This window comes from Hirundo rustica, chromosome 9 (genome assembly GCF_015227805.2).
Source record: "Hirundo rustica isolate bHirRus1 chromosome 9, bHirRus1.pri.v3, whole genome shotgun sequence".
Classification (NCBI taxonomy): Eukaryota; Metazoa; Chordata; class Aves; order Passeriformes; family Hirundinidae; genus Hirundo; species Hirundo rustica.
The window spans coordinates 16,789,554-16,816,968 of record NC_053458.1 but is presented as its reverse complement, the minus strand read 5'-3'; the positions used below and the strand labels follow the sequence as shown (position 1 = coordinate 16,816,968).

General features: G+C 39.5%; 1 protein-coding gene across 5 annotated transcripts in view; it reads left to right on the top strand.

The window, feature by feature from the left end:
* EVI5 (ecotropic viral integration site 5) overlaps nt 1-27,415 on the top strand; it is a 71,124-nt gene that overhangs the window by 221 nt on the left and 43,488 nt on the right. For 3 of the 5 annotated variants that reach the window (XM_040072588.2, XM_040072587.2, XM_040072584.2), the window contains exons 2-10: nt 14,012-14,241; nt 18,161-18,350; nt 21,304-21,528; nt 22,501-22,575; nt 23,252-23,377; nt 24,154-24,297; nt 25,304-25,393; nt 25,501-25,598; nt 26,996-27,056. In XM_040072588.2, the coding sequence (XP_039928522.1) occupies nt 14,012-14,241; nt 18,161-18,350; nt 21,304-21,528; nt 22,501-22,575; nt 23,252-23,377; nt 24,154-24,297; nt 25,304-25,393; nt 25,501-25,598; nt 26,996-27,056 (1,239 nt within the window). Of the gene's footprint in view, nt 1-1,185; nt 1,252-13,704; nt 13,757-14,011; nt 14,242-18,160; nt 18,351-21,303; nt 21,529-22,500; nt 22,576-23,251; nt 23,378-24,153; nt 24,298-25,303; nt 25,394-25,500; nt 25,599-26,995; nt 27,057-27,415 lie in introns of those variants that run through there. The other 2 variants (XM_040072585.2, XM_040072586.2) reach the window with 2 other exon arrangements.

Below are 27,415 nucleotides of genomic sequence, written 5' to 3'. Positions count from 1 at the left end.
TCTCAATTCCTCTTGTATGTGGTATTTTTACTTAAATATGTTCTAGAGAGCAAGGTATCAAGCAAGGGTTTTAGAGCAATGTCTAGTGTTTATGAGTCTCTTGGACTGGCAAAACTGATGCTTGAGCAGCATCTCCTGCAAGCAGGGACTCTCTCCCTGTTTCCAGAGGACTCAAGGCAGTAAAGCTGTTGTCTGTGACAGGAATGACCCATGTTGTCACTTGTAGGAGTGACGGCCTTATTTCAATGAAAAAGAGTTTGGCTGAAGGCCTGGCGATAACCTATCCCTGCTATTGCAGCATGCTTTTTTTCAAGAGTGTGTTCTTTGCATATTTGGCCATAAAGCAGTGTTGTAGAGTACTTTATATATTCCGGTAGTCTTGGATTTTATTTTTTTTTTTAATAAAAATTATTTATTAAAGATTTTGTTATAATTCTTCCAAATGAAAATTTCTGGATGGTAGGAGTAGGATTGAGTAGGAGTCTCTACTTGCTGTGTAGAAGGACAGTGGCGAACGGGCTCATTATTAGATGGGGAGCTGCTCCGGGCAGGCAGTCTCTCAACCGTTTGTGTAACCTAATCGGCATCTGGCTGAAACGTGTCTGACAAATGTGTGTAGGGACGGGCCCGTCTAGCCCGAGGCGGTGGTGCTCCCGGAGAACGCGTTACTGTATGCAGCTCCTGGCGTACAGACGGCGTTCTGGAAATGCCTGGGCAGACGCTCATTACCGCATCCCCAGCTTTTCGCCGAGCAGGGGCTTCACCTCGTGCGGTGCCTTCGCGCCGCTGCCGTGAGGAGCGAGCGCGGGCGGCGGGGCTGCCGCGACCCGAGGCCGGGCGGGGGCGGCGGCGGTGACACAGCGGGGCGAGGGCAGCGCTCGAGCACGCCGCGGGGACGGCTCGCCGCCCGGCCTTCCAGCGGTACGGCACCGGGACCCCCGGAGACCCGGGGCCGGGAAGTCGCGGCGGCGGGCGGGAGCGGCGCCGGCGCGTTTCCCCCCGGCGGGCCCGCGGGCTCCGGCCGGCCGCGGGCAGCGCGGCGGGGCAGAGCCGCCGCCCGCCCCCGCCGGGGGGCCCGCGGGGCCGGGGCTGCCCCTCGCGGCGGCTGCGCGCCCAGTGCGCCTGCGCGCGGCGCGGGCAGGGACGTGGCCCGGGAGCCGGGGCCGGCGGAGCGGCGCGCGGGGCTCGGCGGGGCGCGGACGCCGATGCCCGCACGCGCCGCCGCTTCCCGCCGCGGTCGGCGCTCCCAAGGTGAGGCGCGCCGGGCGCGCGGCCCCGCCGCGGGGGGCGCGGGGGGGCGGCCGGGCCCGGGCGGGGCGCGGCGATCGCGGCCGCGCCGTCCCCGTCCTCTCGGGCCGAGCGGTGTCGGGGCAGCGCCGGCCGCCCCCTCGCCCGGGCCCTCCCGGGGCGCTGGGCGGCGGAGCGGGCGGCGCCGCCGGGCGGGGAGCGTCCCGCGCCGGGCGGGGTGAGCGGAGGCCGCGCCGCGCGGCCCTGCCCGGCTCGGGGGCCGCGGGGCCGGCGCGTCCCGGCCCCTCCGCGCCTCGGCCCGGAGGGACGCGAACGTGCAGCGGGCGCGGTGGAAGCGCCCCGAGGCACCGGGCGCGGGAGGGGCCGCGGCCCGGGGCGCCTCCGGCGGGTCCGTCTGCAGAGGGCGAGTTCTTGCTTGGTGGCTTATCGGCGTAACGCCGAGCCGGGAACCCGCGGGTCTGTCATTCTTGAGCGAGATAATTTTCAGTTTTCAATTGCGAGAACTCCTGCTGCATCAGCCCGAACCTGATTATATAATGAGGGTAAAAAGTCGATAATAATGTTCTGGCTACTTGTTATACGTTCCAGCTTTATTTATTCTGCTGGGGTCGTGCTTCTGTGGGTCCATGTAACACCTGCTAATCGTCGGCATTGATAAAGCAATTTTGTAGCACAAGTGAAGTTGGCTTGTACGATTTCAATTTCCAGTCTGAGCTGCCATTAACACTGCCTGTATCAAAACACTGCATTCCACGTCAGTCTAGGATAGCTCTTTCTTTTTCATCTACAAAAGATGTAGAAAGGAGACACTGATACAGCGGACAGATAATATTCAGTATGTTTTACATATCTCCAGAATATTTGCAAAAAATTCAATTTTTTTTCCTTATTATTTTAAAATTCGGTTTTATTTATTTTTTTTTTCCCACATGCCTAAAGGAGATGGCAGTTGGATCTTGTTTGGTTTACTGGTAGATAACATTAAAGTGTTTTGTATAAATGTACCTATTTATTTCTCTTCCCTTTCCCAATGTGAGTTGTCAGCTTTGATCACAATTGTACAGCTCTCTATTTATGCTTATAATGATTTAAGGCTTATTTTGAACTGCATAGATATGAGTTCTTAAGTAAGGATTAGGAGAGGAAATAAAGACAGCCAGTGAAAAAAGGGCAGATCAGGAGGAAAGCACTCAGTATTATGAGTCAGCATTGCCTGAATTTTATCAAGTGGGCTGACAGCAGCTGTGCGATTGTCGCTGAGTGTCCATCCAGCCTCACAGTACGTTGAAGAGGAACAGATGTTTGGAGAAGAAAGCTTCAACAGAACAGCCCTACTTCCTTCCCATATCTCTTCCTACACTCCCACAGGTTGAGGCTTAAGGACTTCTTGAGCTACAGATGGTGGCTTGGATCTTTTGCTTTGGTAATGTTGGTTTGTTTGGCTGGGTTTTTTCAAATTGCTCTTCGTATCTTTGTCTTCTGTGGACTTGTTTAATTGCTGTTGAACAAGTAAGCAGGAGGTGGTTGGAGTAGTTGAAAGGAAGAGATAGGAGAAAAGTCCTTCCAGATTTATGGCAGAAGGAGGGATAGAGCTAGTGACATTCCTAAACAATTACTGTCAGTTTATTTTCTGGGTAAGACTGATAGTAAATAGAGAAGTTTTAAAAATGGGAAGAGAAGTCCTTTGTCAGTGAATTTTGGAAAACAGAAATGCTTACTTTCCTATTTCAAGGTTCTGATATCACAGTTTAGAAGGGGGAAAACAGCTGAATTGAGGGTATGCATGCTTAAGATTATGTTCACACTTTCTTACTCTTAGGTTTCCTAAATTTGTAGAAAAAAAAAATCTGATGCTTAAGAAACAACAGAATTTAACATCTTGCCTATAATTTCAAGTGTCAAGTGCATAGTTTTTAAGAAAAAAATCTTTTCTGGTTGATCCAAGAAACAATATTAAAAACTAACTGAGTTTATGAATGTTGCTTTCTTAACCAACCTATACTTGCCTTGATTATAGCATCCTCATGAATTCTTTTTTTCTAGACCAAATTAAAACAGTAATAGCTTTAGAAAAGGCAAATAGTAAATATTATAGTAACTTGTAATTTTGAATTGCTAAATGCGTTCCCTGAAGTTCTTGAATACATCACTGAAGTTTGTAGGTAGCATGCTGAATTCAAGCCTTGTGCATTCTGTGTTTGTACCACTCAAACATGATGTCAACATCGTGTGTTGCCAGTGTTTGGATTCCCTTAAGTTGGGAATACTGTCTTGCTTTTGTTGTGGTGATCTCTGCTCAAGTGTCTGTGCGTTGCAGTGCGTCCTTTCCTTCTCCAGCAAGCGGTGGTTGCAAGAAATGGTGGTTGGTGATGGATATTGCCTGGGCCCTGCTCTGCCTCCACTAATTTTACACATGGTTGTGATGTGTTTTTGTCATAGGCGTGCGCACAGGAATTGTCTGCTCGGAGCAGCAGAAGTGATTTAGTGAGTTGTCACTTTTCCATAATTACTCTTCATGTCATCTAACTTCTGAGAACTCTGGAAACTATTCAGTTTAGCCATCAAGTGGTTGGGGGACAGCTGTTTTGGGGACAGCCTAGGAAGTGTTGAGCCTGCTCTAGGGTTCAGGTAATGATCTCCTTTCAGTCATGATGACAGGGATGATGGCGACTTTGTTTGTGAATTATCTGTAGAAGTGATCCTCCCCAGCCCCAGTGAGGCAGTCGTATATTTGGGGTTGAATACTAAGGTGGGTCCTTATTCTAGACAGGAAGTAAGGTGGTGTGATAGAATGACTGTGGACACCTGTTTTGTCCTAATTTCCAACTTGGAGAGCAGCCAAAAGCCATCATCAAATATCTTTTTGTTCTTTTGCCTGAACAAATGTGACCTGTCTCTGATGGGTTATGTTACTTTATCATCTTGTCTGACCAGTATTGCTTTTGCTTTTATGGCTCAATTCTTGGGGGAAAAAGAAAGAAAGAAAAATCCAAAGTTACTATTTTGGTAGCAGGCTGTGTTAATGTGTTCTGCCATATGGTAAGCTATTGATCTTCCCAAACTCCTGAGTTTTCTTATGGCCTGTTGTCATGACTAAATCTTAGTGATGCTTAGCATATCATTAGATAGCTGTTTGATGGTATCATAACATGTTCTTAGAATTCTGATTCATCAGTATCTTATATTGCATTAACTATATATTTTTTTCCCACTGTTTTCATCAGGCTGGCAGATGGGGTCAGTCTTTCAGTAGTGGGTTGTTGTTGCCATAAATTAACCCTGCATTTGTAGTTAAGAAGATGTTAGATGAGCTTACTGTTAATTTTTGTTATAGAAGGCTAAAACTGTCAAATGTCACTTAAAATGGGTGTAAAAAAATATTAGTTAGCCAAAACCTAACATTTTGAACATGTACTGTTGACATAACTATTGTGTAGAAGTTTGTTTTATGTCTCTCACTTTTCATGCATTCTTCCTGATTATATGTAGCTGAAACAGTGAACTACTTCCAGGCATAGTAAAAAGAAATTCCAGCTTCTATGCTGTTTGGAGAGTAGAGCTAAAACTCAATATTCATTGAGCAAAGCAATTTTTCCTCCATTAGAATGCGTTACTGGTGGAACTTTATGGGATTGGCTGAAGTCTTAGTAAGTATTTCCCAGCCCTTTGGAGAAAGAATTGTGATCTGTCTTTCTAAAGACAAGATTACAAAAGCAAGTTTAAATTCCATGATGAGACACATTATGCTAAAATGGACTTGGGATTTTTACATGAACTTTTTGGTTCATTGATCTCCTTTGCATTCTTCCCCTAGTAGGCTGTTTTGAAAGCAGTAAACAGGCCCTTATTTCCAAATAAAAGTGCAGAAGTCAGTGGCCAACTAATCAGAACATAACTGACTTCATTTGATGATGAACAGATACATCATTTCTCTGAAAAGCCATTTCCCTTTTCTTTATTAAATATCTAAGGAAAATTAGATTTCTCTGTGCTGTGCTCAAAGAAGGCTGCTAGAGCACTAATACAGACTTGAACAGCATGGAGGGAGACCCTTCTACACCATAAAAATACCCTGCTTCCAGTTATGCTGTAAGTGCTTGTGGAGGCAAGTCATGGCTATGGTAATTAAATTACTGGGCAAAATGGAATATTTCTGCAGGACCACGGATGTTGGCATGGATTGTGTTAAAAGAATTGACTATTGATGTTTGCAGCTGTGTTTATATCTGCTCACTGGATAGCTTAGACACCTTTCCTATATGGAAATTACTAATTAGTTATGCTTCTTGCTGCTGAAACTTTTGCATTCTATTTCTTGTCTCTCAGCAGCTGCAGATTGCGATGAGTTGTAGTTCACAAAAAGGCTGGTTACCAGTCAGTCATTTAGCAACTGTTTCACTCTTGAGTGTATCTGATGGAAAGTTGGCCTTTTAGCTGAACATTTGAATGAGAGGAAAATCCTGAAGGTGAGGGTCTCACCAACCCCTGTCCCATATTTTTTTTTTAACTTCTAGGAAGCAGTTAAAAAAGTTTTGTGTTACCATGTTGCATAAGGGACATGCTTATGTCCCTTGGTTTCTCCATTAAGTCTCATTTCATACGTCGCTTTGGGAAGGGAACTGTGCACAGCTTGGTAAATGAGAGATGAGCATTTTGGTTGTAACCTGCACATTGTGACATAGTTTATCTGGTCTCTGTAGAAAAGAGAATTAGACCTAGGAAATTCTTGAGCTGCTAGTATGTAAACAAAGTTGCATGGAATGATATGCTTCCATGTGTCAGACACTAAATTCTTCTAAACTTACCAATGTAACTGCTTGTAAATTTTGTATCCTTTTTAAATGAAGAGTTGCGTTATAAACATTCATTTTGATTAAGGGTCAGTGAATGTTTAAAAATAGGACTCAGTTGTTTCTCACTTCAAAAATACGTACCTAAAGCTTTTAGTAAATCTAAATGCATTTGTGTACTTTTGTTTATTTTTCTCCTAATGTAGTGTAGATGCTAGACCTGCCTCCTTTCCAGGATGGAAGCTAGGCTTTGGGGAATGGAGGGGGGTGGAGTATAGAAAGTAGCTATAACCAAAAACATGTGTGCTTCGGAGGGTGTTACTCTTTCATAAGTTCCTGATGAGGGTTGAACTCCAGTTGAATAATGGAGTTGCATTGTACTGAAGAGACAAAACCCCTAAACCTTCCAATCTATTGCATAAAAAAACTTGGTATGGTTGATTTTATTTTAGCTAATTAATCTGACTGTTCCCTCCATTTTGTTAGCCAAGGGGATGGTCCTTCAAGTATCTGTGTATGCCATTAACATGCTGAACCTCAAATACAAAGAAATTTTCCAGACTGAGGTCTAAGAGAACAAAGGAAGTTTTCTGTTAAAGGTTTTTACTGTAGTCCATCAGTATTTTCTCTTGCAGCTCCAAGGAACTCTGAGCCATCTTTTGCACAAAAGTGCTGTATCTAAGTCTTTTCCCTTGAAAGAAGGCCTCAGTTTCCTGAAGGTTGTTACATTCCTATGTCAGACGTGAAACTTTTCCTGATTAACTGGCCATCTCTAGATGGACAGAAGATAGTGTTGGCAAAAGTGCTATGGTTTGTCTTCTGAGCACACTGGGACAATGCCTGACACACTGTAAACCACACTGGACTGCAGAGGTAATTAAAAACCTGGAATTGTTCTTGGAAAGAAATGAAATTTAGTACAACTTGGTCAGTGATGGAAATATTACTCATATGACTTTGAGCAATGGTTTCAAGCTTTAGTGGGTTGCTACAACGTTTCTGATGAAGTTCCTCTTTAAAACTCCTCATATATTAGTTGTACATGTGAACTGCCACTTCAGGTTTCTCTGGGACCATTAAAACCCCATGACATGTTAATCAGATGATGAGATTTAAAAAATGATGCTACACAAAACTTTGATAGCCTAAATTTTATAAAATCTAAAATATTAGACTGCTTTATTTTTTTGTTTCAGAAAGGCTTGGAGAGCTAGTATGTATTGAGTGAAATGGAAGCTAGGGAATGGTAGCCATGATATTCCATACTACTGTTAGGTGATATTACAAGAAAAATCAGGAATATGAGGGTAACTGAGGACTTCTCACTCACGCTTTGGCAGAAATCAGTTATATGAATTTTTAGTGTAAAAGACCCAAATGAAGTTTACAGTGAAGCCATGTTTGAGCCCTGAATTAGGATTTTTAGCTTGGCAAAGGAGCATGATGGCAGGCTGACTCACCAGCTACATCTCCTGCATGTGTCATTGACTGAGTTGGTTTAATTTGTTCTACAGATATTAGAATGCTATTAACTTTGAAGCAGGAAGGAGCCTGGGTCTGTGGAATGCTATAAAACTAGCTTGAAAACCACATATACAATTTCAGACCCAATTATGTCAGACTTCTTTTTATATGTAGAGTAATATGGAGATTACTTCCTGCATTCTGGAAGTTCCTATTTCTTTCTCTTTTCATGAAGAGAAGAAATTGTTGAAAGCAAATGATACTTACGGTAGTGTTTGTGTAAAGCTTGCAGTTATTTTTACTTTGTCATATGGTAAGAATAGTTGAGACACTGTTTCAAGATATCTGTAATCTTTCAGGCAGTTAAGATATCAAGATAAAATTCTTTGATACAAATGTTCCTCAGGGAAATGCAGGAAAAAAGTAGTAAGCAAAACGATCATGTACAGTGAAATACCTTTTTAAAAGAAATCTAAGTAGATTTTTTTTGAAAAAAAACCAGATTTTTTTCTGGCAAATGCAAATACAGGGTGCTAAGATAATTAGGCCTTTTGTAAGGTGCTGCACATTACCTGAGTATTCTCAGGGTAAGAGGTTTATATGTTTGTATGTAATGTGGAATGTTGCAGTCTACCTTTAGCTGGCCTTACTTAGTATAATATATGCATGTAAAATTTTATATGCAGCCTCATTGCGGTATTCCTTTGAGTAATTTGGAAAACTAAGCACAGTATTGTAGTCCTCTTGATAATAAAGCCCTGTAATCATCAGCTAATTAAAGATACTAAACATAAAGCTGAGATACTGAATTTTATATATTTTAGCTGGCATAAATATATGCTGCATGTCATGCATCTGTGTTTAGTATCAATATAAATATTTATTATCTTTGCAATATATTAGAGGATGTAGCAGACAGGTCCGTGTCTTGCCTGATTGATTAGTCAGGTGGCTGAGAATTGCTGGTAGTTCTGTTTTCCCAATGGAAACTGCAGAAGAGTACAAAGTTGGTCATTAAGTCTTGTGCCCTGTGTGTCTTGTGCCCCATCTTTTTAAAGATCAGTATGTTCAAACTCAAAATTCACACAATTCTTTAGGAGGTACCTGCGTGACCTGGGGCAGGCAGATTCCAGTGAAGTGTGGCTGTGCTCTGGGTGCAGTGTAGCTGTTGGTAGGACCAGCAGCCGACTGAGTGTGCCTGCTTTGGCGCTGGGAGATGCCTGCTCAGTTCCATGTGTCCTCCTGCACAGGATAAGGAAGATGTCCCTGCCTGGCTCCAGACCTAGCCATCTTCAATGGAAGGGCCTGGTGTCCCAGGAGTGAGCTAGAATGACATTTGTGTTCAAAGTCTTGGATAAATTGGCAGGTTCTGGAGTGACCCCCCCCACTCCAGAGAAAAAGCACGTTTTAAAAATCCATTGATTCTATTTTTAATCACGTATCAATAATAATTAGTAATAGCTTGAGCATCCTGATGGTGTTCTTGATGGTTTGGCATGCATCCCAGCCAATGTAGGTTACCTTTTGTACTCTTTAAATACGGTAATTTGGATTTCAGCAGCCGAAGAATGCTGGGAATAATAAGGAAACCAATTCTCTTTAGAGAGTTGAAAAAGCTGGCTGAGGTGAGTTGAGCAAAGAATCCTGCTCACTGGGGATTTCCAGCCCGGGCTGGTTAGCTGCACGGGGCGGAGAGTTCGCCTAGATCTGGGAAGTGCTGGGACTCAGGAGCAGTGTGGGCTGGAGCTCTGTGTGTGGCCGGGCTGGAGCAGCTTTGCCAGCGGGAGGGCTCCAGCAGTGAGGGGAGCGGCAATGGTGCGAGGGTGAGGGCAAAAGTCCTTTCTCCTGTAGCCGGATTTACCACTGCGACCTGGGTAAAATCATAGGAGGGGCGTGGGCTGTATCTGGCTGGCCTTGTTACTGGTACCAGCAGCTGAGCACATGGCTACAATTTCTCTTCCACAGCCATGAAGAATGGCAAAGGGAAGGATGCTTTGTAACTGAAGTGCAGAGCATCCTTCTTGCAGGCAAAAGGCAGACACTGCTGCAGATGTATCTGTTAAAATAATAACCACCAGGTTTTTAAAGAAACACTTGTTAGAGAAAGCCTTGAGGATACTGTTAAAAAAAACCAAAACAAACAACAACAATAAAAAAACCAGATTAAAGGTTGAATGAGAATTGTTCTCTTGAGTCTTTCCACAACATTGTGTTAAGCAAAATTACATCTCTAAAGAAAGCTTAAAATGCTCACACAGATTTTCCTGCATTTGCTGGAGTTGGTGATGCCCAGTGAAACTATCTACTGTCACTCATACTAAATGTAGTCTCATTGCTGTCGCTGTGATTTGTAAGTGGGGGAGCCCCAGTTTCTCTGTCAGGGCTAGAGTGAAACCTGTAGTTCTCTCCTTTGTGCTGTCAGGAGGGGTACAGATCTGGGAGTCAGCAGGATTCACTGGGTACCGTGCGTACCAATTGTCTTGCTGTGTGACACATCTCTTGTTGCAGGGGCTGTCAGCAGAAGGGTGGGAGGCAGCAGTGGTGCTTTAGTGGTGGCCAAGTAGAGCAGTGCTGCTGGGTGGAACTGGAAAGCTGGTGACGTAGCAGGGATTTTTGGTCTTTATTAAGAAGAGGGTGAAGAGTTTAAAAGGCAGGAATACTTAATGTGTCCATAAGAATGCTGGTGCATTTCTTCACAGGAGGAAAAAATAATTAAACCAAACTATAGATTTGCAGCTTAAATTTGGTAAAATAATTAATTCAAGTAATTGGATCTTTACATGTTAATATGGGTATTCCATGTTTTCCACATCACTAGAATCAGCTCAATGAATGTAACTGCTATTTCCATGCTTTCCTGAAGAGAATCAATGTTACTAATAAACTACCATCAAAATAACTCGCTTTATTGCTAGCGATTTTCTATGAAAATTTAGATTAAGTTCTATTTGCATGTTAGTATTTAAAGAGAAACAAAAGGAAAAAAAAATGTACTTAAAAGAATCAAGCAAAACCAAACCCCTAAAATTACCGATGACAATATATATTCACTTTCAAAAATCCTTGTATTTTATAATTGACTTCCTGGGCATTGTAATTCCAAATCAGAGTATTTTATTTCCACTGCTCATCAAAATACCAATTTGCTCTCAGATTAGAGTAAAACCACACAGAGGAAAGAAACACTAAAAGCTCTGTATATGATTTATTTCACATTTAGTGTTCTGATGTATATTGGGTTCTGGAGGGAGTTTACTAGAGCCATAGACATTAAAAAAAACCATAGAATCTTCTTTTTTAATGAAGCATGCATTTGTTCAGATCAGGTTACTTGGGATACAGCCCAAGATTTTCTCATTTTCAAATTTCAGTGACCTGTTTTCTAGAAGGTCTTAAATCACTTTTCAAATATTAACTCTGAAATCTTCTGCCACTTAATAAATTTTGAAATTGAGGTAGGTGAAATGATGAATGTGAACAATCCTGTTACTGCATCCTACTTAGGGAAATGGATGATGAGCACATAGCTAAATAAATAAGTGTCTTGGTTCAGGAGTCTTCACTGATGCTATCAAGTTAAGAGAGCCGGCTTTAGGTATTTAGGAAATGTGGAAAAGCCTGGCAAAAAGGATGTAGGTGTGACTAGCTAGCTGTTAGATCAGAATTGTGTTTTTCTTGGTTCTGCTTGGCCCTAGGTGACTGCCATAACTATTTTCCCCCAACCAAATTCTTCATGTGTTTTTGATGCAAATTTCACTGTGAGCCTTTTGATGTTCAAATATTTGCTTTTGACAGTTGTGCACTTTGCCTGCTCTGTGTGTCAATGTTTTCAGATAGCTGGCTAGAAATAGTTTGGGGGTGCTAATTCTGATACATTCTAATGCACCTCTGAGCTGCCCTGAGAAACAGTATTGTTAGGCACATTGTTTTGACCGACTTAAATGCTGTCTTGCATGGGGGTTTTTTTGACCATAGTTTTTGATATTCTTCACATAATTGGCTTCTTCACAATTTTGAGTTAATTTTTTTAATGCCCAGTAATATGTTGCTGAATGAATGTTAGCAAGAATCTTGATTTCTGTACCTACACCACCCTCCTTCAGCTCTCTTACTGGATCATGTAAGCCTCATCATTTATAAGCCAGATTGACCTTGAATTTTGTTTTATGCCTTAAGTCTTCCCAGTCACTTTACTTTGTGAAAAGATAAAAATTGAATGTATGTTTTTTTCTTCCTGTTTGCACCACATAGGGTATTATTCAAAATCATTGCTTTTCTAATCCTTATACCTAAGATCCTTAGAGCGGGTGACTCCTAAAGCCTGCTGCGTATGGCAGTCATTTTTACTGTGTTAAGACTGGCCCTGTTTCTGCCAGCATTTATTTTTGAAATAGTTGCATTACTTGTGATATTTTAAGCAGTTTAAAGCTTTTGAGAAAATAATCTGTCTTAAATGAGACGTATGAGTTACCTTCATTATAATGTGATTTTATTCAATGTAAAACAGCAGTCATTTATCCTTTCATAGCAATAATGCATAAAGGATAAAGACCAAGTGAAATATTAATGCATGTATTAAACCTAGAATTTTGAAACCTCTAGTAATTTTAATTCTCTCTTTTATAAAATATGGTGTCAAATGCTTGTGTTGGAAGCATTTTTTTTTTTTCCCCAAGATGATATTTAGAAGATATATGGTGAGATTTTTGTGGTTTGGGTTGTTGTGGATTTTTTTTGTTTGATTGGATGTTTGGGTTTTGTTTATTTGTTTGTTTTTCTTTTCCCCCTTTTTTCTTTTTATATACCTGACTTTTGCTGTCCAGCAGTGGCAAGTACCAACTGGAATCTTCCTGATGTTTATGCTGGTATCTTACTATCCTCACCTGTGGTTTGCATGCCTGCCTCTGAAGACTTCTAGCAAAATTTGATACCGTTTTCAGAATGAATGCTAAGCATATGCAACTCAGAAACTTTTAGTCTTCTAGGAAAGCACTTAGGTGTCATGCTGTTGTTGGAGAGTAAATGGGAAGGTCAAGTGCCATGGGTTTGGGTTTGGTCTGTGTTGTTCCTCTTGTTTTCTGAAGGCATTCAGTGCATCTTCTTTTTGATATGAAGTTAAAATAAAATATTGCTGGATTTGATTGACAAGAAAGTTCTTTGTAGCATTGTATCCAAATAAAAGCTTCTATTTCAGCCATCAGCCTATATATTGTGCTTCAGATAAATACACAGTGTGATAAGATGGAGTTTTTAATTTCAGTTGAAATTTTGTTTTAATTAGATTCTATTGGAGGATCTTGGGATTATTTTCCCCTGTAGCTCAGTGTCTTTAGTATCTTAGTAATTATTTATAGGCTGTACTGCAGAATTGTTTGTGGCATTGAGTAATTCAGTGTTTTGAGGAAATCAGCAAAGTTCAAAATAAATAGTTACCAGCAACACCACTTCAGAAGTTCCTCTTCAGCCTTGGTTTTGTCAACTTTTAACATTTGCTAGGCAGCTAGCTCCTCCTCTAAGCTCTTCCTCTGAGCTGGGCTGGGGAAAGATTAAACTCTGAGTTACTGTATGTCCAAGTCTCTTCTACTTTCAGATGCTGAAGGGAAGCTCTAGTGAGGGGTTCACTGGAAGATGCCCCCAACAGCTGCCCTTCTTTCCATAGTGCTGGTCAAGGAGTAGCAGCAGATGATGATCAGCACCAGTTAACCCTTGCTTTCCCAAACCCCCTGCTTCCCTGACTCTAGCAGTACCTCTTGCTTTTTCCCCAAAACCCTGGGGTGTGTCCAGGCACTGGTGGTGGGACTGGGGATCAAGGACACTTGGTGTAGGGGTGACCTGAAGAGAAAGTGAGCAAAGAAAAGAGGCAGCAGTGTGATGCCTTACTGTGAGACTTTCTGCTGTTGTAGATTAATGGGCATAGATTCTTTGTGACTGTTTTCTACATGTTGGCAGTGCTAGAGGATGCTTTGCTTTGGTGTAAATCAGAAATGTGGTGCCCCTGCTCCTCTGTCCTGGCACTACAGGGATTAGTGAAGGTGAGCAATGGGTGATCTGGGGGGTTATACTGATATTTTGCTTCAGTGTCTATCAGTAAAGTAGTTGATTGTTTCTCTAGCTATATTTCTGCAGTTTCTGTGCCATTAATTTAGTTTATCAAGATGTTTTAAAATAAGCTTTTATTTCTATTTATTTTTATAATGGGAAGTCGGAGCTGATCCTGGATCCTGTGGTATTTCTGTACTGCAGAGATGAGCTCTGTGAGTATACATCAGGAGTTTCTCGGGGTTTGTCTGTGTGGATTAGCAACAAACTTGCATGTTACTTCTATAATACTGTATTGCTGGTGATGCTTGTGTTACTTCTGACATCCTTGGGGTCCTGGAGAAATAAATAATCGCAGTGTCGCTTTGTGCATATCGTATATTTTTTCCTTTGTTCGATGCAGCAGGTTTGCTGGAAGAAAGGAGTTTAAAAAGGACAACTTTTGCATCCTCTTCTTTTTGTCGATGCAGGTGGCGACAGACAAGGTTGCAGGCAAGCTGAGCTCCACTCTCTCATGGGTGAAGAACACGGTGTCGCACACCGTCAGTCAAATGGCCAGCCAGGTGGCGAGTCCATCTGCCTCCCTACACACCACATCCCCCTCCACCACGCTGTCCACACCCGCCCTGTCACCATCCTCACCCACACAGCTGAGCCCAGACGACTTGGAATTACTCGCTAAACTTGAGGAGCAGAACAGGTGAATGGAAAACTTTTTGCTCTTCGAAGTACAGTCATGAAACTAAAATTGGTTTATTGCATTTGTAGCATAGAGGCTGTTAAAGGGGAATTAGTTAAAACTTCACGGCACGACACTTCAATCTGAAAGCCCAGAGGTTTATGAATTTGTATTTTTAGGCTGTGTTTTTACAAGTTATGTTTTTGTGGAACTCTGAAAGGTGTTCTTCTCCCCTGGTTTTACAGGGATTTTTTATAGCTGCCTCTAATAGTAAGAAAATAAACTGTAATTTCTAGTATCCAATTTAAAGTAGAGTGTCTCAGGGATGAGACTAGTGTATAACCTTCTTACCTTTTAAGTTCATAACTATAATTTCTATTAATTTCTTGAAGTCTTAAGTATCTCTCAATTCTTTTTTCTACTTTTATCCAGTTCTTGTTTCAGCTATATAACCTGCTATGTACAGAGATAGAAGCATGTTCAGCCACCCTCTTGCTGTTACACTAGTGGTGTCAGATGCATAATAGCTTAAATTAATTAAAAGTAAATTCCTAATCAGTTTTTTTCTGTTCATCTTGCCTTTTTATGTATAGTAAGCAACAGTATTTGTGGTAGACTTTCCATGAGCACCTATTTATCTGCACCATGTACAATTCAAGACGCAATGTTCAGGTGGATCAGTTGCTCTTGATGTACACAGTGGTGCAAATTCACAATATCACTGAGAAATGAAATTGGACTGTATAATTTCCTAATACTGAATTTCCAGAAGCCATACTTATTTGCACAAGGCAGTACTCCTAAGTCATCTGTCCTTATGCAAAATCTGGTTAGATTTGACAAGTTTGTTTCAATCGTTTTTGAGAGGTTGACTGTAAACAACTTGAGCTCCAAGGAGATTTTCAGACTTGGCAGGTAGCTGCAGGGCTTTGTTACCTACTGGAACTGGCTATTGCTGAGCTGTAGTGAAGTGCAAGGTTTGATAATATAGCTCAAACCAGCTTCTGTGAGCATGCGGGCCTTTGCACTAAGGCAGCTGAGGTACTCTATTTTTGATTGGGCTGGTTTTTGTTTGTTTGTTTCTGGGGGGGTTGTTGGTGGGTTGGGGGGGGGGAGTGCTTTTTGGTGATTTTTTTATGGTTTTCTTTTGTGTGGCTTTTTTTTTAAATTATTATTATTCATATTCTTGGTTGGGAGGGTTTGTTTGGTTTGGGGTTTTGTTTTTGTTGGTTTGTTTATTTGTTTGTTTTTGTCTTCTGCTGAGTCACTTCTGAGGCTAGTAACTTCCAGTGGAGGAAGTGAGTAACTGGGGGGAGGAGAGGCAATGCCTGTGTGTCACCTGGCATGTCTTCTCTCATGTCTGCATTCTGCAGCCTGAGAGCAGCAGAGTTTGAAGGGAATTTGATACATCTGTCCAGATTTTGACAATAGAAGGAAGCTTCTAGTACCACCTCATACGCTCTTCTTTGTTTTTGAAGATGAGCTCCACGTAATTTTTACTGTGCAAATTAAAAACTATCAAAAGAAGCAAAAAAATAGTTAAATGGTGCTTTTAATAAAGCTAATTTGCATTTAACATGAGGCTTTCTAGTCTGTTCATGACAAAGCAACTAACTTGTATTTGAAAAGCAAACTGTTCTTTGGACTGCTTATCTATGTTGAAGTGTAATGTCTTTACATCTAGAGTCTTCTCATTAATGCCTGCAGTCAGACTACCTGGCTTGTTGAAGGAAGAATGCGAGCTTGGGCTTTCTGTCTCAAGTCAGCTTTCTTCATTTAGTAAGTAAACTAGCCAATCTTGTCTGGTTTTATTTCGTTTTAGCCAGACATGTTAGTCCCACACTGGTCTTGTGTGTGAATTCTATTTAGAGGCTGCCCTATCAACTGTGTCTTTGCTGGTGAGATACTGCCTTTAATACTGAAATCCGATGCTCTTGTGTGGCTGCGCTGTTGTTTCAGAACAGTTTGCATCTGCAGTTTAGCACAGTGGCACTTTGTTGACAATTGTACTCTGTTCACAGGGAACCATTCTTTCTGCTTCCTTGAAGAAGTGCTGCTGTGGATGTTTGTAAAGGTTTGGGGTTTTTGTAGGCTTTTATGTCAGAAGGAAAATATGAGTTAGGTAACAGTTAGAAAAGGGAAGAACTCAAATTGTTTCAAGCTATGTCTTGTAGCATTCTGTAATCTAATTATACTGAAAGTCCCCACAGAATAAAGAGGAAGCTCAGTCCAGAGTCCTGGTGGAACTATTTGGCATTAGTAAATCATTTATAAAGTTTTAAATGAAAGAAAAGAGTGACTAAACGTCACAGAACTTGCGACTTACTGTGAAAAGAACTTCCTGTTTTCAAATCTAAGGACAATGAGTTTATCCAGGTAAGGTCAAATTACAGCAACTTAGTATAACTTCTACAGAAACCAGTGAAAACTGGAAGTGTCTCATTAGAACCTCGTTTTTATAATCGTAATGTTTATTCTATGCTTCTTCCTCTGTGATTACTTTGGATTTAGTGTTTAGGCATTGTCTTGGATTGAGAGAAGGAGTTTCAAACTAATTTTCCATTATGGATCAGTATAAACCAGGTTTCTAAACATTTGAAGTGGATTTCAAAGGGGTCTTTTCTTGTTTGTTTTTGTTTTTCAAAACTCGGTTTTATGCATTTCATTAATAAATGGAAGATTATTTGAATTTTTTTTTGGAAAAAAAAAATCCAAATGAAAATTTCTCTTGAAAAGGCTTTTTTTTTTCCTTTTTCCTGAGGTATTACCATTTAACACTTCTCCAAACAAAATACTCCTGCAGAAACTGTACTATTTTTCTTCATGAGATAAATTACTTTTTCCCTTGCTTTCATAAACACCAGTAGGTGAAAGCTGGGAACAGGAAAAGATAGTATAAATATCTTTATTGCAGTAGAGAACTTAAAAATTGTAGGTATGCTGAGATTTCTGTACCATATCAGGTATGATATGACTTGGGTTGTTATTTGTTAAATATCTAAAACACAACCTGACCTTGCTGAAATGCTGGGGATTAACTTTTGCGCTAATTTTTGAGAAATTATTCAACCACGTGGCTCTGATGTACTGATGTTGGAATTCTTAGAAGTTAAAGCACAAACGAAACTCTTTCAAATTAGTCTGAATTCTTGCTCTTACCTAAAACATGGTATGAAAAATTTCCCCTGCTTATGGGGCTCAATATTAGTTAAGGATAAACAAAGCATTGCCTTTCTGCCAAGTCCGTGGCCACAGCAACCAGCTCACAGGGAAATCTCCTCAGGAACTTGTCTAGCACTTGACACATCTTTATTTGTACTTTGCTGCTGGATAACCCCAGAGATTCTCACATTGGCACTCCTCACTTTGACTACACATTCATTAGCTTTACTAATCACTTCTGTTGCCTTGTCCTTAGTCTGTAGGGACTTTGGGATTTCTCCTGTGTATTTATAAAACACTGTGTTGATTTGTGAACAGTTGTCAGCAAATATTAGTTGTTTTAAAATTATTTCAAAGGTTTGAATTGTTCTGCCTTTATTTATATTGTCAATTTTTAAAAGGTGTAATCAGGTAGGCTTCTAGGAGGCTAATTTTTTGTTTTTTAAATGACCGTATTTTTTAAAGTTCTTTGACATTTGATGTTACCATTGAGGATATCCTTAAGTTTTATTTGTCAGTCTGATGCATGACATCTGTGGGTGACATTTTTATCTGTTTCTTAAAATGCTGCAGTGTGAACTATTCTGTCTGCAGATTTACTTGCAATCTCAAGAGAAAGCAGTAACACTGGACAGTTCTTTTCCCATTTAGTCTGAATGAATGCTGCTAAAGCTGTTTCACTGAACCTCTGGGTGCATTCTTTGTCAAGAAAACAATTAATAGTATGATCCTTTGATTAGAAGAACTTGAATTTGCGTTTTGTGTGCTTTTTTCGCAGACTCTTGGAAACAGATAGCAAATCCTTACGATCAGTAAATGGGTCAAGAAGAAATAGTGGATCTTCTCTTGTATCTAGTTCATCAGCTTCTAGCAATCTCAGTCACCTTGAAGAAGACTCGTGGATCCTGTGGGGGAGGATTGTGAATGAATGGGAAGATGTACGGAAAAAGAAAGAAAAGCAAGTTAAGGTAGTAGTTGGAAACTGTTTTTTGGATGCATTTTTAATGTGTTATAAGTGATACTGTTTTACCTTTGTGATGGGCTTATTCTTTTAAAATAAATATGTAATACAAACTTCTGGTTGAATTTTTCCATCCCTAAGCCTTAGTGCTTCCTTTCTAACCTTCCTATGTGCTGTCATCCAGCAAATGTCTCCTGCTGAAAACCTGATGCATTTATTGTATCTTGAATACTAAAGCTTTCAGTTTACTTCTCATGAGAGATTTCCATTGAGTACAGGGATGATTAGCTTCATGTTTCCAAAAATGGAATTACTGAAAATCAACTGAAGGGCATCTGACAGCTTGATGTATGATTATGTATATGTGCTGTGCTGCTATGTACTGAGCAGCTCTCTTTTTAAAGCATTCTCAATATGAGAGCTGATAATTCTACTCAAAAGCTACAATCAGTTTAGGTTTTTGTGCTTGCCAAGTTTGTTGATCCCAGAGATGACCTTAGGCAGAAGAACATAGTTTCTAAATTCTGGATGGATTGGATGAACTTTGGCCAGTGCGTCCAGTCTGGGTTAGTGTGGTAATGTACAGAAGAGGAGTTCAATTACACTTTAAATTCAAACTAAAAAGCATTTAGTGGATTTGAACATATCCATGTTTCAGTGGCAGCCAGCACGGCAGCATGGGATTTTTTTGTTAGTAGGCAAGTCTGTTCTGCTTTGGGTCTTTATTGGCTGTAGTCTGTAGTTTTATGTGCAGAATACAAATGTGTCAGGGTCTTTTGAACAGTTTGAAATGTGTGTCTATGAATAGGTTGTGGGAAGGCAGAACAATAGGCTAAAGTAAAGTATCTTTTATACGAAGCAGTTGTGAAGGGGGAACATGACTTGAGAGAGGAAACAAGGGAAGAAAGTGAACTAAAGATTTCCTGCTTGCATAGGGAAAGCAGTTTCTGGAAAGGTGTTCCAAAAGGCCATGAAAAGAAGGCCACAGAAACCTGGCAAGAGAAAGAAAAAGTGAGATGGTAGTAAGAAGATCTGGTTAGTTAGAATTTGTTTGAACATTTTCAACTGTCACAAGTATCACTTGTTTTTACGGCTGGCCAAGTACAATTTGAGGAGTATTTGACAAACTTTCAGGGAATATTTATTTATATTACTGACTAACATATTGAAAACTAGCCAAGTTTCCCTTGGCTGTTAAATAATTCTCAGTATTTTTTTGTCAGAAGTCAACCTTAATTGTGAGTCTGCACTTATGATGGACTATCAGAACATCACACCTATTCCCCGATTGTTCCAGTGGGTACATAGGTAGCAGCATCTTTTTGGCTGTAAAAGCCGGTCTTAGGTTATTAGAAATCTGGTAAATTGTTAGGTTTTAGACATAAGTGTTATAGCTCCTCCAAAGATGATGTGTTCTGTCCTTTACATCTCAGCTTCTTGTTTATGGAGCACTTCTGAAGGATGGCTGAAGTTCTGCAGTTCATTTCACATGACATGCCTAGTAGATGTGTTTTCCTGCTGTTCCTTTTAGGAAGGTTGGAGAGGTTAACTCTATTATTCTGTAGAGCCGGTACATTAACAAGAAGTTTCTTGCTTTACCAGTAGCCCTTGAGGCTTTAGATGGCTGATGTACAGTCACTTGTGTTGTTGACAAAGGATAGGTAGACACAGTTACGTAAAGCTGATGTGTTCGGGTTCTTATCTTGGAGTTGGGAATCTTTTAGGACAAACACCTTGGGTTTGTGTTGTAGACAGGAGCAATAGCTGGAGTGGCATTAATATGGTGGTTCTGAAGAAGGATGGATTGAGAGCTTAGGAATATTAGAAAATGGAGGTCAGTGATGCAAAACTCCTGCAGCAGAGGTCAAGCTTAAGAAAAAACTTGAAAGCAAGAGTCTCTTTGAAAGTTATCAGTGTTGCATTAATTAGTTGGAGAAGTACGAGAAATATGTGGAACGAACAGGAAAAAGAGGAAGCTTTGCAGAATAGGAGATTACTCTGGCTTCAGAATAAATAATAATGAAAGGAATTAGCCTTTAGGAGACAGAATACTGGATAACAGTTATTAAGGTACAAAAAGTTATTAAGGCACAAAAAGGATATAGTCTTGAAAGAGGTTAGACTTCTAGGTTAGACTGATTCTAGTTGCAGAACATACCACCAAGACAGTCTGTTAAATTCCTGAATAATGCCTCTTTCTCAGTTTTCAGATCAAGAAACAAGATTACTTGTCCTTGTGATTTCTTAAAGGACAAGTAACAGGTTCCTCGGTGTACCCATCTGGATGTGTTTGAATCCTATAATACCTAGCAGATTTTTTTTTTTTTCAAAGGATAAAGTAAAATTAGTTAATTTAGTAGGTGTAAACGTAATGTTTTCTTGGTTCAGTGCCTGCAAGTGCATTTAAATACTTCCTTAGAAGATAACTTGGAAATACTGGCACACTAGAGAAATTAGATACAACTTGTCAAGTTTGTTAAATGACAGTGGTACTGTGCAAATTTTTTGTTGAAGTTGACTGTGCTGCAACTAGTTCTACTTTTCGTCATATACCTATTTTGGAAGCAATTTCTAGTTGGTGATTTCTTGGTTCTCAATTACTACAAATATTACTAAGGATGTTATCTTCAGTAATCTTTTATGAAATAGACATAATTGTATTAAATTCTGTTTAATAGAAGTTCTTGCATAAAATTGAGTATTCAGTTTTTCACATAGCTTGGATAAGGGACTACTTTCAGTAGCTCATTTAGCCACTGAATATGATTCAGAGACTGCTTAACTTTTTGTTGACTTAATAATCCTACAAAATTTGACATTATGAACTGTATGAGTAGTTTATGCCGTGATGTAAATTTTTTTCTGAAGTTCTGAGGAACTTGATTTGCAGCTGTTTTTTCTCTAGGTTTATTCTTTTTGTAATATTTTCAGGAGATATAAATTGTATTTTTGTGCCTTAGGAGCTGGTTCGAAAAGGGATACCTCATCACTTCAGAGCAATTGTTTGGCAACTTTTATGCAGTGCTCAAAGCATGCCAATTAAGGATCAGTATTCAGAGCTTTTAAAGATGACATCTCCTTGTGAAAAATTAATAAGAAGGGACATTGCTAGAACATACCCTGAACATGATTTTTTCAAAGAAAAAGATAGCCTTGGGCAGGAGGTCTTGTTCAACGTAATGAAGGTGAGTTGGTATTTCAGCCCTTGAAAATATATTAGCAAGAACATGCACCAGCTTGGATTGCCTTGTATCTAGAGAACTTGCACCAGTTTCATGGTTGTCAGGTTTTTTTAAAACCAAAGACAGTGGAATGGTTTAACAAATCCCATTTTAGTTTCAATGGCATTCCTGTAAATTTTTTTATATCTCTCACAAAGTAAAACCAAGTTGGCATTAAAATACAGTCACATACTAACTGCTGATAGCATAATGGAATGAAGTGTGCCGTGAATTAAAGTAAACAGCATTGCCCAAGACAAGAACACTGGCAATCAGAACTCGGGTTCAGTTTGCAGGTACTTCTGGAGTGCACATGGCAGCAGCAAACGGCAGGTACAAGCTAATGTTCCAGTTGTTCCAGTGCCCAAACACAAAATGAAAATGCCAGAGTAGCGTTGTTTGCATCGCTCAGTCTTCACTAGAGGTTAAACTTTGAAGCTCAGACTTTTCCACAGAACATAGTTTCCAAAGAAAAGTTGGCAGGTTTTCAAATCATAGTAATTTCCATAACTCTAAAGCAAAGATGTCACGTGCATGGAGATCACCACATTTCATCCATCTGTAAATAAAACTGCAACACATATTTTTTCTGAAGACAACTTGTTTCATTGTCTAGTCTGTCTCCTATAGAAGTAGTACTTAGAGATTTGTATGCCAGCGGTCTGTCTTCTCTTTTGGCAGATTCCTGTAGATGAGAATTGCCTGTATTTTTGGTAGGTATGCCTTAGTTTTAGCTCTGTAGGTGCTCAGAGAGCAGAGTTTGTAGCAGCAGGTAGAAACTAGAATGTCTGACTAAAACTTCTGGATGGGATGTCTGCCCCTGTTGGATTTGGGGAGAGGAAGAATAAGTTATTAACGAGATAGAAGGATGAGCTATGATTCCTTTTTATTGATAATGAGGCTTTAATTGTTGAGAGTTTTAACTTTATTTCCCAGGCTTACTCTTTGGTGGATCGTGAGGTTGGATACTGTCAAGGAAGTGCTTTTATAGTTGGATTACTGCTTATGCAGGTAAAAATATTTAAAAATATGTGAACCTTTAAAATTAATGCTAGAATGCATAATATACTGTGGCGGTTTATTGGGAGTTTTTGCAATGGTTCTCCTTCATAATTTGGTTATGATGGAGTTGTCAAGGGCAGCTGTTTAGTCTGGAAATTAAATGAGATTTACTTTGCGTCATTCTGTTTGCCAAGATACTGTTTTGGAGTGGGAGAATGTATTTGTTTCTCAGAGCTAAGGTAGGATTTCAGGCTTGCAACCTATTTTGGTGAGTGGTATTTCAAAAATAAATGAACTTATAATTTTTCTTCTATTACATGGAATCTCCTCAGAGTTCAAATGGAACTGTATAGTTGATTTGATTATCTTAAAGCTGCCTTTGTATTATTGGTTTTTGGTTTATGGCAAAGTAGGTATATAATAAGAAACTTACAGACCTCCATTTCAGTTTAGAAATTATTTGCTAGAATTTAATATATACAAAAGTTCATTGGAGTAATTGGCTATAAATCTGTTAAACAAAACAAAAACCTCAAAACAAACCAACAACCAAAAAAATAACTCAGCTGCATGCACATGCACACACACACACAAAACCCCAACCCTAAATACTCCTAGGCTTTTACTCTGAGGTGTCGTTATATTTGTCCAGAGTTTTTACTGTGCTTTTTTATTTTTGATATAGATGCCAGAAGAAGAGGCATTCTGTGTGTTTGTTAAATTAATGCAAGATTACAGACTACGAGAACTCTTTAAACCAAGCATGGCTGAACTGGGCCTTTGTATGTACCAGTTTGAATGCATGATACAGGTACATACAAAATCTATCAAACTTGCTCTCCAGTAACTATTAATAAGGAACTTGGGAGTTACAGCTCAAGAGCAGGCATGTCTGTTGGCTAACAGGCTGTACTCTTGACTACAGAACTTCAGGAGTAAATGCATGTGGCTCTGTGAGCAGTGTTTTTTTTAACCTTTGGCAGACAGTTAACCTTTTAAACACCAAAGTATGAGGATTTGTATTGCTGCAGTTTAAGCATATGAATGTTTAATTCTGTTTGGATTGAAGACTCTGCAAGTCAAAATCTTCATAGTCAATTTATAGTATCTTAAAAGATGAAAATTGGTGGATACCCTCATAAGTAGAATTGAAATTTTTTTCAGATTTGGAGTGCACGTTCTTCCTGGTCAGGCTGATGGAGAAAAATAGGCTTCTGTTTTGTGATCCAGTTTCTAACATGATAATCAGGGGTGAGATATCACATAGCCTTAGTCAGCTCTTTTTAGTAGCCCATTCTAGATATTACTCAGGGATTTACAAGCTTGACTTCCCTGTAGGATCAGGAAGTGTTTTTGTTATGTGCTTTGCAGGGTAGACATTCTGTAGGACATTCTGTATTGGGACTTCTGTTGCATGGTTCTTGATAATGACGGTCATGTCTTTCCCAGTCCTGTTGCTAGTACAGACAGGTGCTATCTAAGTATCAACTATTTTCTTGTTTTCAAAATTTATCAAAAACATGTGTGCACAAAAACTACAAGCAGAACCTTAACATACTTGTGTATTTTACTCCTCTTCTTTTCCAGGAACATCTTCCGGAGCTTTATGTGCACTTCCAGTCTCAGAGTTTTCACACTTCAATGTATGCATCGTCATGGTTTTTAACTATATTCCTTACAACTTTTCCACTACCAATTGCAACGAGAATATTTGATATCTTTATGTCTGAGGTAACTACTAAATAGTAGTCATATGTTATACTTCAAGAGTAGCTGTTGAAAACAGTTATTTAGGCAGTGGTATAAATCCCATCATGATGGACAAATCTCAGTCTTGCTTTTTATTTCTTATGCCGATCACATTATTTTAAGGGAAGGTGTCTGTGTGTGCAGTTTGTCAAGGAAGAGCAGCTAAGTGACTGAATGCTGATATTGCGTGTAGCTTTGTGCTCTAAGCCTGTTGAAGTTTTCCCAAATCTGTTCTTTCTGGATGCAGCAGGGACATCCATTCCTCAGTATTATGGTGAGTTTGCAGTGGAAACTAATGCTGCTTTCAGGCCAAAGTTCATTGAGGATATGCAAGCCAAGAAGAGAGTGTTAGTTCCCTTTATTGTCCAGATGATGATCGGTGCTAAAGAAATTTAGGGAATTTTTCAGTGTTGTTATCACAAAGACACCTGTGCTGTGTTTAGGATTAGAGCTTAGCATAATTGTAACTAGCAACAAATCACAGCTTATGTTCGCTCTGCTGTCAGCTCTTAGAAAGCAGTAAGTCAAAGGTGTGGATCCTTTTAGCTTGCCCTCAGGAAAGTCCAGGATAGGGTATATAGTGAGACATTAGTTTTCTTTATTTATTTCTTTATTTCTTTGTTTTTCAGTAGTTTAACTGCATTGTACTGTGTCTGAAGTTAAAATAGCCTTTCTGAGAAGTACTGAGTATTTTTCTACTAGATATACTTAAAATGGTTGCTAGAGCTGACCTAGAGAATTCCTGTCACTTGAGATTTTGCCTCATCACTCACTTCTCTGAGGGAGATGTCTGGCATCAGGACAAATAGCCAGACTGCTTGTCCTTGGAACAAAAAAAGAAACACAGAAGCAATTTGTTGTGAGGTCTTTGCAGTAGCCCTTTTACTTGTGCTTACCTGGTGAGATTTCCAATGTTAGTAAATAGTAGAAAAGCTCTGTTCTGTTGACAGTGCCAAGAATAATTGTTGGAATTTTTTTTTCTTTTCAGGGTTTAGAGATAGTATTTCGTGTAGGTTTAGCATTACTTCAGATGAACCAGGCAGAATTACTGCAACTCGACATGGAAGGAATGTTACAGGTAAGCTATGGTTATATTAACTTTAAGAGATATCTGAAATGTGTAGTGTGTGTATATTTCCTTGCAGCTGTTAATTATATGTAATCTTGTGCTCTGATTGCTTTTAGCACTTTCAAAAGGTCATTCCACATCAGTTTGACAGTGGTCCAGACAAATTAATCCAAGCATCTTATCAAGTCAAATACAATGCAAAAAAGATGAAAAAGTAGGTATTACGTTTTGAGAAAAAAGATTATACTGTTGCTGAGTTACTGGTTTTTTAGTTTACCCTTAAGAATTGTTATTCAGTGTTTCATTTTGAATTTTCCATCTTTACATTTCTTTGGGGTTTTATACTATATAAACAGTTAAAACTGAAGTTTTTCCTGCAAAAAAAATTATTCTGAAGTAGTATTTGTTATTTTTCTTAAATATAACAAAGCTGTATCTCATTTACAAAAATAACTAAAAAAAACATTTGAAGAAAACTGCAAGTAATGGGGAATTACAGTACTTCTGTAAAAAAGTAACTGAATAGGAAGGCTGGGTAGGTGGTGGTTTTCTGGAGGGAGGGGATATTGCTTTTGGTTTTTTCAGGGTGAAGCAGGGAAAGGAGATGAAACTTTAATGATCTAGCCTAAATTCTGAAGATTTTCATTCTCAAGAACTGGAAAAATAATCACAGTGCTAAAGAGTGCATTTATAGTCAAAATTAGTGCTGTTTAAAATAAAAATTGATAAAACTAAGTAGTATCATTGATAACAGTAAAATGACTTTCATTTGGTGTTTGGAATCATGAGAGTACCACCACTTGATATTGTTGTTTTTAAGGTTAGTTGCCTGTCTCTTCTGCCTTTGGTGAATTTTGTTTCCATTAGCCAAGCTGCAGGTAGTGTGATTTGCCAGGGTTAATTTTGATGTAGAGTATCCTACATTCATTGTTGCACTGCAGGTTGTGCCCAGGGTCTTCCAAGCTGAATTTGTCACAATCTTTTTCTTTTTTTTTTTCTTCCTGTCAGCAGCCTATGATCAGTAGAGAGAGCAGTCTTCTCTAAAAAGGAAGTAACAACAAAGTTTCAGGAAAAATATTTTCTTTGCAAACCAGTACAAGTGTATGTAGTTGAAAGTCCTACCATTCCAAGTCGGAACTTCCTGATCTGCCTTCTCTAGAGGCATTGTTGGCTCAGCTTGTGGGTTTTTCTTGCCGCCTTTTTCATTTGGTTTGCTGGGGAGAGGCTAAAATTGGTTTATATTTAAGGTATTTTTCTCAGATTTCTTTGCATCTTTTTCTTCCAGGCTTTCCAAGGTCTGATTTCTTTTGGCTGAATCTATTGAACTGATGACTGTATTACATAAGGGGGTTATAACAGAGTAGCTCCAAATTGCTGCCACTGTAAGGTATCCAAGCAAGGTCCCACACTTCAGAGTGCTGCTTCAGTCTGCTTATATCTACTGAAATCTGTGTTTAAAATTAAGGTCTAGTCTAAGCATTTACAGGAGTGCATTTCAGAGAAAATATCAATAATCTGTACCTCTGTTCTACTGTTATTTGTTAGGGATTACACCAACAAGTAAATTATCCACAATGTTTCTGATCATAATTTACTATTTCTAATTTTTAGGCTAGAAAAAGAGTACACTACAATAAAGACAAAAGAAATGGAAGAACAAGTTGAAATTAAAGTAAGGAACCCTCAACAGATTTATTTATGAATAAATTTAATTCCCAGATGGGAGGGTTACATGTTTGATCTCTGCATGTAGCAGGACATAATTAAGGTCCACAAATTCTTTTCTTTCAGCATTTCTGTTTGGGATCTGTTCATGAAGGACATCTACAGTGAAATTATTGAGGCTTTTGGTGGACATTAAAAAAAAATGCTTTGGGGGCCTGCTGTACTTATTTTTTAGTATTTTCTGCAGACAAAAGTTTAATAACAGATGCCCTCATTTATCAGAGGTTCCAAATATGCTGGTTTAGATTTAAGTGCTCCACACAGGAGGTTTGTGTGACATGTGTTAAGGTAGACTTCATAGAGTGC